This window comes from Mobula hypostoma, chromosome 12 (genome assembly GCF_963921235.1).
Source record: "Mobula hypostoma chromosome 12, sMobHyp1.1, whole genome shotgun sequence".
Taxonomy (NCBI): Eukaryota; Metazoa; Chordata; class Chondrichthyes; order Myliobatiformes; family Myliobatidae; genus Mobula; species Mobula hypostoma.
Genome location: NC_086108.1, coordinates 79,722,075 through 79,735,016, shown reverse-complemented (window position 1 = coordinate 79,735,016; position 12,942 = coordinate 79,722,075). Strand labels below are relative to the sequence as shown.

Sequence of the window (12,942 nt, the reverse complement as noted above, 5' to 3'; positions counted from 1 at the left end):
CAGATTGAAAGGGAGGAGGTGCTTGCTGTCTTGAGGAAAATTAAAGTGGATAAATTCCCGGGACCTGACAGGGTGTTCCCTCGGACCTTGAAGGAGACTAGTGTTGAAATTGCGGGGGGCCCTGGCAGAAATATTTAAAATGTCGCTGTCTACGGGTGAGGTGCCAGAGGATTGGAGAGTGGCTCATGTTGTTCTGTTGTTTAAAAAAAGGATGGAAAAGTAATCCGGGAAATTATAGGCCAGTAAATTTAACGTCGATAGTAGGTAAGTTATTGGAGGGAGTACTAAGAGACAGAATCTACAACCATTTGGATAGACAGGGACTTATTAGGGAGAGTCAACATGGCTTTGTGCGTGGTAGGTCATGTTTGATCAGTCTGTTGGAGTTTTTCGAGGAGGTTACCAGGAAAGTGGATGAAGGGAAGGCAGTGGATATTGTCTACATGGACTTCAGTAAGGCCTTTGACAAGGTCCCGCATGGGAGGTTAGTTAGGAAAATTCAGTCGCTAGGTATACATGAAGAGGTGGTAAATTGGATTAGACGTTGGCTCAATGGAAGAAGCCAAAGAGTGGTAGTAGAGAATTGCTTCTCTGTGTGGAGGCCTGTGACTAGTGGTGTGCCACAGGGATCAGTGCTGGGTCCATTGTTATTTGTCATCTATATCAATGATCTGGATGATAATGTGGTAAATTGGATCAGCAAATTTGCTGATGATACAAAGATTGGAGGTGTAGTAGACAGTGAGGAAGGTTTTCAGAGCCTGCAGAGGGACTTGGACCAGCTGGAAAAATGGGCTAAAAAATGGCAGATGGAGATTAATACTGACAAGTGTGAGGTATTGCACGTTGGAAGGACAAACCAACGTAGAACATACAGGGTTAATGGTAAGGCACTGAGGAGTGCAGTGGAACAGAGGGATCTGGGAATACAGATACAAAATTCCCTAAAAGTGGCGTCACAGGTAGATAGGGTCGTAAAGAGAGCTTTTGGTACATTGGCCTTTATTAATCAAAGTATTGAGTATAAGAGCTGGAATGTTATGATGAGGTTGTATAAGGCATTGGTGAGGCCGAATCTGGAGTATTGTGTTCAGTTTTGGTCACCAAATTACAGGAAGGATATAAATAAGGTTGAAAGAGTGCAGAGAAGGTTTACAAGGATGTTGCCGGGACTTGAGAAACTCAGTTACAGAGAAAGGTTGAATAGGTTAGGACTTTATTCCCTGGAACGTAGAAGAATGAGGGGAGATTTGATAGAGGTATATAAAATTATGATGGGTATAGGTAGAGTGAATGCAAGCAGGCTTTTTCCACTGAGGCAGGGGGAGAAAGAAACCAGAGGACATGGGTTAAGGGTGAGGGGGGAAAAGTTTAAAGGGAACATTGGGGGGGGGCTTCTTCACACAGAGAGTAGTGGAAGTATGGAATGAGCTGCCAGATGAGGTGGTAAATGCGGGTTCTTTTTTAACATTTAAGAATAAATTGGACAGACATGGATGGGAGGTGTATGGAGGGATATGTTCCATGTGCAGGTCAGTGGGACTAGGCAGAAAATGGTTCAGCACAGCCAAGAAGGGCTAAAAGGCCTGTTTCTGTGCTGTAGTTTTCTATGATTTCTATGGTTTCTAAAAGTTGAACTTTTTGGAAGAAATGCACATGGCTATGTTTAGAGGAAAAAGGGCACTGCACACCAACACCAAAACCTCATCTCAACTGTGAAACATGGAAGGAACATCGTGGTTTAGGGCTGTGTTACTGCCTCAGGGACTGGACAGATTGCAATTGTTGAGCGAACAATGAATTCAAAATTGTATCAAGACATTTTACAGGGGAATATCGGGGTAACAGTCCATCATCTGAAGTTTAATAGAAGTTGGATAATGCAACAAGACATTGATCTGAAAGACAAGTAAATTAACAACAGAATGGTATAAAAAGAGAAGAAAATTTGTGTTTTGGAATGACCGAGTCAAAGTCCTGACCTTAATCCTATAAAAATGTTGTGGAAGGACCTGAAGCAAACAGTTCATGCAAGGAAGCCCACCAACATCCCAGAGCTGAAGGAGTTTTGTAAGGAGGAATGGCCTAAAATTCCTCCAAGCCTCTGTGCAGGACTGATCAACAGTTACCAGAAAGGTTTGGTTGAAGTTATGGCTGTACAAGGGGGTCACACCAGTTACTGAAAGCAAGGTTCACATACTTTTTCCAGCAAATACATGTTATATTGGATCATTTTCTCATAAATAAGTGAACAAGTATAATTTTTTTTTCTTATTTACTTAATTAGGTTCTCTTTATCTCATTTTAGGACTTACATGAAGATCTGATCACATTTAGGTCATATTTATGCAGAAATAGAGAAAATTCTACAGGGTTCACAAACTTTTTAGCGCCACTGTATGCCATTTGATTGACAATACAAGTACCTTTGATTTAATATAAGATTGAAATGAAAATCCCTGAGTTAACTGCGAATTTATTTTATTTAGTTTTGCTAAGCCATTTCAGCAGGTATTAAGATTCAACCACAAGTAGAGGGACTGGTGTTACATTTCAGCAACTCAATGAGGACAGCAGATATCCTCTTTGAAGCAGTTGGATGTTTGCATCAGTTTGATTCCTTTTATTGTTATCATTGCCAAGACTATTTCCAGTTTTTTTTTCCCCCAAATTCAAACAAAATGAAGAATTATGGTTCAGAAAACCTATTATTCCAGCTTTGAGTCCCCAAAGTAATATTTGTGTGTAATTCATTTGCAGTATATGTGTTCTCTTTTTGCAGTGTCTGTACATTTTATGCTTTAATAAGATAGCAATATAGTCACAGAAATGGGTTTTATTCAAAATCAAGCGTGGTACTGGTGGAGTGCTGCACTGTCAAAAAATATCATCTTAAAAATAAGATTATGTCTCCTGAATGAGAGTTTTTAAAAAAAAAATCCAGAACATTGCTTTGCAGAACAATAATTTCTGGGCAGTATTTATCCTTCAACTCACAACACTAAAGGAAATTATCCACTTGTTACAACATGACTGTTAACTGAGAGCTTGCTGTACACATGTAATTATTTTTTTTTTAATTTTTATTTGGATAAGGAATTCACAATTATCATGTACTTTTTTCATACATATAACCTTTTCCATTTTTTTATATGTATAAAACTACAATTATTTATACATTCTTAAGTACACATTGAGATGATATAAAAGCAAAGTAAACATTTAAATAGATAATTATGTACTGTGGTAAATCTAACCTATTAGGCTAAGTAATGAAATTAGTTGTTAAGAAAAATGGTAATAATAGTTTCCATACAACCCTTCTGGACCATTTCCACTGGTCCAAAATGTTGCATACAAGCCTATATACCAACCATTGTAGGTGTTTATCTCCCAATTTGTTCGTGCTTGTTCCTGCCCGCAGACATAATTATCCAATCCCTATGTATTTATTTACTTATGCATCCATTTTAAACATTAGGATACACTCTGCACTTAAGGTACTTAATGACTGTAAAAACTTCAGACATGCTGAAAGGAAAATAAAAACACTGTGGCGACCCACTTTCTGGCACCCACGAACCGGCTCACGAAACAGCGTGCGCAGGCAGAGGGCCGGCAGCAAAAAGGGCGCCAGGCCATCTTCACCAGCAGGGGGAAAATCCCGCGCGCAGAAAGGGTCTGGGAATATGCATTCCCCACAGTAGTCCCGCCCGGGGAGGGCGGAAACGGGAAGGCTTTAAAGCGGGCCGCGAAGTTTGAATAAATCTCTTTCATCGCAACTCTAACTCACCGACTCCGTGTGGTTATTCTAGCGCTGTGTGTAGCACATCGCTACAACACTTCATTTTTTTTCTGCTTTTATATTTTATCCAAAGGAAGTATGTTTTGTAACTTGGTTTGAAACATTAAAGAAGTATAGAGACTATATATCTGCATGAATGGTCAAAAATAAGGTGCAACAATAGTACTCTTATAACTCAATAGACTGTTATTGGGTTACTGATTTACAGTCATAATTCCATATGCAGTTACTTGTGCACCCTGCTTCTTTGGTGGGGTTTAGTGTCTGCCCAGCTTGATAAAGTTAGTGGCCTAGATGCCTCTCCTGTTAACTAAGGGGCAGCATGAAATAAAAGTACAGGAGAGGAAAAGTCCTATAACAACCTACGATCATACCTAAGCTCATTATAACTGAAAGGTTAGTTTGTTTCCACTTGCTAATAAATCCATTGATGTTCTTTGTCTATAATTTTTTTTACAAACATATGAACAGCAAAGCATTTTGCACTGAGCTTTGCGTTGTGTTTACTTTTACTTTGAAAACTAGAAGCATTCAAGGAATTGCCTGTTGCTGACAAGAGGAACTTGATTTTAAATGTTATTGTTTTATTTTACTCTGTGAAAAATTGTTTCTGGATTTAACCCAAGAAGTGTAAATGCAAATCAAGTTGAAGGTCAAATCCACACTAATTTCTGTCTGTGGTTGCCAGCCATACTAGGCTCTATTTGCCTCCTAGGTTGAATGCAATTGATTTATAAATAATTAAAAAGAGCATTTTAGCTTGAAAGTTACCTTGCAAACACTTAATGTATTTGTCTGTAATTCCTTTGAAGGCCATCACTCAGTGAGAGAACACCTCTATTAGTAATGTGGATAGAGGTTAGTGGATGACAGAACGAATGTGTATTGTATCTGAGCATGGTATGGATACTAAGCTGAGTGGCAATTTGTGTTGGAAGGAAATATAGATATGTTTCTGGGGAGGTCATGCCCTCTACTTATTGTTACCCTCAGGAAGAATTAGATTAGATTATGAGGACACTCAGTCCTCGTTTATTGTAATTTAGAAATGCATGCATAAAAATTGATACAATGTTCCTCTAATATGATATCACAGAAACACAAGACAAACCAAGACTAAAACTGACAAAAACCACGTAATTATAACATATAGTTACAACAGTGCAAAGCAATACCGTAATTTGATAAAAGCGATACCGTACTTTGATAAGAGCAGACCATGGGCATGGTAAAAGAAAGTCTCAAAGTCCCGATAGCCTCAACATCTCACGCAGATGGTAGAAGGGAGAAACTCTCCCTGCCATGAGCTTCCAGTGCCGCAAACTTGCCGATGCAGCATCCCGGAAGCACCCGACCACAGTCTGACTCTGAGTCCGTCCGAAAACTTCGAGCCTCCGACCAGCCCTCCAGCACCGAGTACCATCTCTGCCGAGCGCTTCGACCCCGCCCCAGCCGCCGAGCAACAGGCAAAGCCGAGGACTCGGGGCTTTCCCCTCCGGAGATTTCGGACCACACAGTAGCAGCAGCAGCGAAACAGGCATTTCAGAAGTTTCACCAGATGTTCCTCCGTGCTCTCACGTCTGTCTCCATCAAATCAGGATTGTGCACGGCACCCTACTTGACAGATAACAGATATCATCACCAGAGAGGCCGCACGTGCTGCGTCATGCCGCCATCTTCTCCTCCTCCTTTCCCAGGTACTCTAGCCTGAAGACACACACTCAGCGATTCGAGAACGGCTTCTTCCCCTCTGCTACCTGATTTCTAAATGGGTATTGAACCCATGAACACTACCTTTTTCTTTTTGCTCTATTTTTTGATTTAACTATTTAATATACATGTGTATACTTTTTTACTTTTTTCTATATTGTATTGTAATGTGATATTTTACACAGAACATTTAGAGAGCTTGATCAAATGTGCTGAAGAATATTTTAATGGAGAGTTGATTTTGTTATTAGTATTGATAAAATTATTCCAGTTTAAGATGGCGCTACTGAAGATGTGCAACGGCTTACTGGTAAATCATAAGGCAAGAGAATCGACTAAAAACATTATTTATAACATCTTTCATAAAACAAATAGTGGTGAACTATTGCCACATACAGTGAGGAGGCTGGTCTGGGGGATAAGCCGTGCTGGGGCATAGTGAGCTGCAACTTGTTTGAGCTGGGGTTGCCGACTGAGTTGGTGATATCGCTGCATGAGATGAAGTGAGTGATTTGGAGAGGAATCAACGCGGAAGTTTCGATGCCTGGCCACCTAACCCAGGTGCAAGGTTGGATCGCTCCAAGTGCAGAGCCGAATTGGTGAGATTGTGAACGGCTTCGGGCAGAGCGGCCCAGGCATATCGGAGCGCCTGGATTCAGATCCTAGACTGTGGCACTACCTGGTGCTTGGACAATTTAAATATCAGCCCAGGTAGACTGGAATTCTGAGTGTCTGGTATGGAGGCAAGGGTCGGGCTGATTTTGCTCGCTCTCTCACGAATGTTCATTCCTTTCGCTGCAGCAAACAGACTGTGAACTGGTCCAGCTGTTGTGTGTTTAGCCCTGCTGGTGTGAAAACTAGGCACCGAGGCTTGGGCCGACTCCAGCTGCTCTGGGAGTGGATCCTGGACTCAGTCTGGTGCGAATGATGTTGGCTTGCTTCTATTGTTTGCACTATGTTTTTTTCCTCTGCACAGTGGTTTTTGTTTTTTGCCTTTTTTAATTTGGTTATTCAAGTTTCTTACTTTGTGGTTGCCTATAAACAGACAAATTTCAAGGTGTATAATTTATACATTCTTTGATAATAAATATGCTTTGAATCCTTGAATCATTATTAAAAATTTCTGTACTTATGCAACTTCTTATTTGCATTTATTGGAATGATTTTTCAGATCCAAAGATTTTCCTGCCCTGAAAAATGATACATTTCTCAAAGCAGCATGGGGTGAAGTGACTGATTATGTTCCTGTCTGGTGTATGAGGCAAGCGGGAAGGTATCTCCCAGGTAAGGAACAGAACCATTAAGTCAGTAAGTGTCGGGCAGATCTTAAGTGTATCAAGTTCATTTAAATTTGAAGTCCTGGTGTGAAGTTTGAAAATTCTCCAGCACAGCAACTTCCTCGAAGCACTTGTTATGTAACTGTGAATCATAGAATAGGGCACATAACAAATGGAGTAACTCTCAAGACTTCCTGAACTCGGGACCTCTCCCAAATGACACACTCGGCTGAGTACTTTCTCTTGCCAACCATTAAAATATTTGGGTATGAGCCAGCTCTGAGCCAAGCTGCTTTTCTAAATTATTTTGCATTATCTATTATGATTTCAGAAGACCTGTGACAGAAGATGTTTATCAATTTTAATCCTTTTTTTTGGCGGGGGGGGGAATCTTTGTGAGAACCAGTATTTAATGCTAGTCTCTGTTGCCTTCAAGAATAAGGGTGAGGTGCTTGAGCGTTTGCTGTTTCTCTGGATGTAGTGACGATGAAATATCGCCGGTACATTTTCAGGTTAGAATCGTGTGTGATTTGGAGGGGAACCTGCAAGTGGTAGTGTTCTCTGGAGCCTGTTACTCTTGTTTCTACTTGAAGAGTTACAGGGTTTGGTGCTGCTTTTGGACTAGCTCAGCCAAGTAACTGCAAACCAGTGAGTCTTATGTCGGTGGTGAGCAAACTATTGGAGAGAATTCTTAAAGACAGGATTTACAAGTATTTTGAGAAGTATAGCTTGATTGGGGATAGTCTGAAATGAAATGAAATATCTTTATTGTCATTGCATAGTACAATTTATCATGCACCAATACAGCGAAAATGAGTTTGCAACTCTTGTACTCAATGCTATAAAACAACAAATAAAATAAATAAAATCAAGTAACCAGCCAGTACAAGCAATGTCCAGCAGTATAAAAGCGCAACTCAAGTGCATGACAGCCATAAAACCAGTATTAAAGTAGCAATATAACAAATTATGGATGATGCTTGATCGATTGGTTCAGAGCAATTATAGCTCTGGGGAAAATGCTATTTTTCAGTCTAGAAGTACAGGCATAGAAAATCTTATAACGACTGCCAGATGGAAGAAGTTCAAACAGATGATTGCATGGGTGTGTATTATGCTTACAGATGCTTGTATGTTTCCTTAGGCAGCGAGAGCTGTAGGTGTCCTCCAGGGCTGGGAGCTGTGTCCCGATGATCTTCTGTGCGCTAGAGACGACCCGCTGAAGTGCTTTCCTATCAGCTGCTGCACAACTGAGATACCACACAGAGATGCAGTATGCTTAGATACTGTCTATGGTGCAGCGGTAAAAGCTCACCAGCATCTGTTCAGCTGGACCAGCTTTCTTCAGCGTCCTGAGGAAAAACAAGCGTTGCTATGCTTTCTTAACTATTGTTGTGCTGTTAGTGGACCATGTATGGTCTTCTGAGATGTGTATTCCCAGAAACCTGAAACTTTGCTTGGCTTTATGAGAGGCAGGTCATGATTTTATCGATGTTAATACATTGCAGCTGTATAGTGGATGGAGTTGTCTATCTAGTGGTCTGCTTTGTATTGGATTGTGTTGAGCTGCATTAATTCAGGCAAGTAAAGCCCATTGCCCCATAGGCCTGATTTGTATTGTACATGGTGGAAAGGTTTGTTGTGTTATGAGGTGACCCTTTGCTGCAGGAAGCTCAGATATGGAGCTCTTGTAGCGATGGTGTGGTTAATCAGCTGAGTTGCTACTCAGTGGTCCACGTGTTCATTGTCACTCATCAACCCATGGCTGAATACTCTCCAGATCTTGCTGTATGTGGGTATAGACTACTTCACTTTCTAAGTTTTGGATGGAACTGAACATCTTGCAATCATCAGAAAACATTCCATAAATAATTTTATGATGGAAGGAAGATCATTGGCTAATGTAGCTGAGGGCGGCTATGGCAGGATTCTGTCCTGAAGAACATCTACACTGTTGTCCTGTGGCTGAGCCAGCTGTCCCCCAGCATCCAGAACCATTTTGTTTTTGAGTGGTATGAATCCAGCCATTATAGTGTTCCTCTTGATATCCATTGACTGCAGTTATACCAGGGTTCTTTGGCATAATTGAGTAAATGTAGCTTTGATCACCTTTTGCAGTTTGGTAGTTTGCGCCATGCTTGGATCAAGGCTGTGCCATGCCACGAGGATGGGGGCTGTTCTTAGAATATTCTTCTTCCTTTTAAGCTTTCAAATATCTTTCTCTGAAGAACCAAGGCGAGCCAGACAGGATTTTTTTTATAATCATCACTACTAAGACTAAAGCACATCCCTCTTTTATGGTGCTAGGAATTAGCATATGCTTAGGTCCAAAATAATATATGTTGTCAGCAGAATACAGAAAAGGAAATTTTAGAATGTTATTTGTTTTTCATGTTCAATTTGTCCATATCTCACTTAATGTATGGTTAGGCTTCCTTTGAAGTCGCTTTATTAATGTAGATGGTCCCCAAATAAATTAATATTTAAATTAATTAAATTTATATTCTCCTTGTTTGTTCATGTGCTGTTGCTTTTAATATGGACTAGGGCTGCTGGTGTCTTGCAGTCCTACCAATCTGTTTTGCAATAGCTTTTTACCTTAACACCAAGTAGGATATTCACCCTTTCAGATTGTCATTTGTCACTGCCATGTTGCTTATTCTGCTAATTACCTAACCCTTGCACCATTCTTTAGTCTGTCCAGGTACACACTGCCTTCCAGACCTGATCATAAGATAGAATGCAGGAATAGATAGCATCTCCTGAACAACGTAATACAACTTTGGAATAGTCTATGAAGGGAATTGCAAACACAAGGCCATTTCCAAACCATTTTATCTCCCCACAACTCTTCAACAGCTTTTAAAATTAAAAATTGACGAAATGTTAGGCCATGGTATCTAGAACTTACAGGCCCTTCAGCCCAAGATGTTGTTCCAACCTTTTAACCTAATCTAAGAACACTCTAACCCTTCTCTCTCACATACCTCTCTAACTTTCTTTCATCCAAGTGTCCCCATAAGAGTCTCTGAAATTTCCCTAACGTATTTGTCTCTACCACCACCACCACTGTTAGGCATTCCATGCAACCACCACTCGCTGTGTTTTTAAAAAAAAAAAATTGTCTCTACAAACGCACAATTCTGCAGATGCTAGAAATCCAGAGTAGCGCATGCCAAGTGCTGGAGGAATTCAGCAAGTCAGGCAGTATCTATGGAGAGGAATAAAAAGTCAATGTTTTGGGGTGAGACCCTTCATCGGGTCCCAAAATAGATCTCTGCAGAACACCACTTGTCACCAGCCTCCAGGCAGAATATGCTCCATCTACTGCTACTCCATCTCCATCTACTCTGCCTTCTGTAGGTAAGCCGACTCTGAATCTGTGCAGCCAAATTTCCTTGAATCCAATTTCTCCTTACTTTCTGAATGTACCTGCCATGAGGAACACTACGGTAGCCTAGCAGTTAGCACAATGCTTTTGCAACGTGGGGCATCTCAGAGTTCAATTCCTGTGCTGTCTGTAAGGAGTTTGCACGTTCTCCCCAAGAACCACATAGGTTTCCTTCAGATGCTTCAGTTTCATCTCATAGTCCAAAGACCTACTGATTAGTAGGTCAACTGGTCATTGTAAATTGTCCTGTGATTAGGCTAGGGTTAAATAGGTGGATTGCTCTATGGTGCAGTTTGTTGGGATGGTAGGGCCTGTTCTGTGCTGTATTTCTAAGTAAGTAAATAAATAAATAAATAAATAGACATTGTCAAATGCCTTAATGAAATTCATATCCACTGCTCTATCCATTTGCTTATTCACTGCCTCGAAGAATTCAATCAGGTTCGTGAGGCGTGACCTGCTCCTTACAAAGTCATGCTGGCTATTCATATTAAGGCAATGCTTCTCCAAATGCTCATAAATCCTGGCTGTAAGAATCCTCTCCAATAGTTTGCCCACCACTGACATAGGACCCACAGGTCTATAATTTCCAGAGTTATCCATAGTACCTTTCTTGAACAAAGGAATAAAGTTTGCCAACTTCCAATTATCTGGCACTACTCCTGTGGCCAGTGAGGACCCAGAAATCATCATTAAATCATAGCAATTTCTTCCCTCACTTCCTATAGTAATCTAGTGTATTATTAAGGATGAGGTCTTGGAGGTACATGATAAAATAGGCCGTAGTCAGCATGATTTCCTCAAGGGAAAATCTTGCCTGACAAATCTGTTGAAATTCTTTGAAGAAGTAACAAGCAGGATAGATCAGTGGAGAATCAGTTGATGTTGTGTATTTGGATTTTCCTTTGACGAGATACTACACATGAGGCTGCTTAAGAAGCTATGAGCCCCTGATATTACAGGAAATATTCTAGCATGGATAAAGCAGTGGCTGATTGGCATGAGGCATAGATTGGGAATAAAGGTAGCCTCTTCTGGCTGGCTGCTGGTGACTAGTGGTGCTCCACAGGGATCTGTGTTGGAACCAGTTCTTTTTATGTTGTATGTCAATGATTTGAATGATGGAATTGATGGCTTTATTGCAAAGTTTGCAGATGAAATGAAGATAGCTGGAGGGGCAAGTAGATTTGAGGAAGTAGAGAGGCCACAGAAGGACTTAAACAGATTAGGAGAATGGGCAAAGAAATGGCTAATGGAATACAGTGGCGGGAAGTGTATGGTCTTGCACTTTGGAGAAGGAATGAAAGGGTTGACTATTTTCTAAATGGAGAGAAAATACAAAAAAACTGAGGTGCAAAGGGACTTGGGAATCTTTGTGCAGGATTCCCTAAACCTAAAGGTTAATTTGCAGGTTGAGTGTGTGGTGAGGAAGGCAAATGCAATGTTAGCAGTTATTTCAAGAGGACTAGAATATAAAAGCAAGGACGTAATGTTGGAATTTTGTAAAGCACTCGTGAGGCCTCACTGGGAGTGTTGTGGACAGTTTTTGGCCCCTTACCTTAGAAAGGATGTGCTGAAACTGAAGAGGTTCAGAGGAGGTTCACGAAAATGATTCCAGGATTTAATGACTTGTCATTTGAAGAGCATTTGATAGCTCTGGGCCTATATTCGCTGGTATTCAGTAGAATGAGGGGTGACCTCATTGAAAGCTATCAAGTGGTGAAATGCCTTGATAAGAGTGTAAGTGGACAGCATGTTTTCTATGATGGGAGAGTCTAAGACCAGAGGGCAAAATCTCAGAAAAGAAGGGCATCCTTTTAGAACGGAGATGAGGAAGAACTTCTTTAGCCAGAGAGTGGTGAATCTGTGGGATCCTTTGCCACAGGCAGCTGTGGAGGCCAAATCTTTATGTATATTTAAAGCAGAGATTTATAGATTCTTGATTGGTCAGGGCATGAAGGGATATGGGGAGAAGGCTGGAGATTGGAGCTGAGAGGAAAATTGGATCAACCATGTTGAAATGGCAGAGCAGACTCGATGGGCCAAGTGACCTAATTCTGCTCCTATATCTTATGGTTCTATGATCTCGTATCCTCTCTGGCCTCAGGGACTTATCTGTCCTCGTGTTTTACTAAAGTTCAGGCACATCCTCTTTTTAAAAAAAAAATTATTACCATGTTGCAGCATATCAGCTGTTGTCCTCGCATTCATCAAGGTCCCTCTCACTGGTGAATACATAGAAAACAGAAAATAGGTGCAGGAGTAGGCCATTCAGCCCTTTGAGCCTGCATCGCCATTCAGTATGATCATGGCTGATCATCCAACTCAGAACCCTGTACCAGCCTTCCCTCCATACCCCCGATCCCTTTAGCCACAAGGGCCATATCTAACTCCCTCTTAAATATAGCCAATGAACTGGCCTCAACTGTTTCCTGTGGCAGAGAATTCCACAGATTCACCACTCTCTGTGTGAAGAAGTTTTTCCTAATCTCGGTCCTAAAAGGCTTCCCCTTTATCCTCAAACTGTGACCCCTCATTCTGGACTTCCCCAACATCGGGAACAATCTTCCTGCATCTAGCCTGTCCAATCCCTTTAGGATTTTATACGTTTCAATCAGATCCCCCCTCAATCTTCTAAATTCCAACGAATATAAGCCTAGTTCATCCAGTCTTTCATCATATGAAAGTCCTGCCATCCCAGGAGTCAATCTGGTGAACCTTCTTTGTACTCCCTGTATGGCAAGGATGTCTTTCCTCAG

The 12,942-nt window shown here is 41.0% G+C and overlaps 1 protein-coding gene across 1 annotated transcript in view; it reads left to right on the top strand.

The window, feature by feature from the left end:
- Positions 1-12,942, top strand: part of urod (uroporphyrinogen decarboxylase) — a 62,489-nt gene that overhangs the window by 6,310 nt on the left and 43,237 nt on the right. Inside the window, exon 2 of the mRNA XM_063064461.1 lies at positions 6,687-6,799. Coding sequence (XP_062920531.1) covers positions 6,687-6,799 — 113 coding nt within the window. The remainder of the gene's footprint in view (positions 1-6,686; positions 6,800-12,942) is intronic.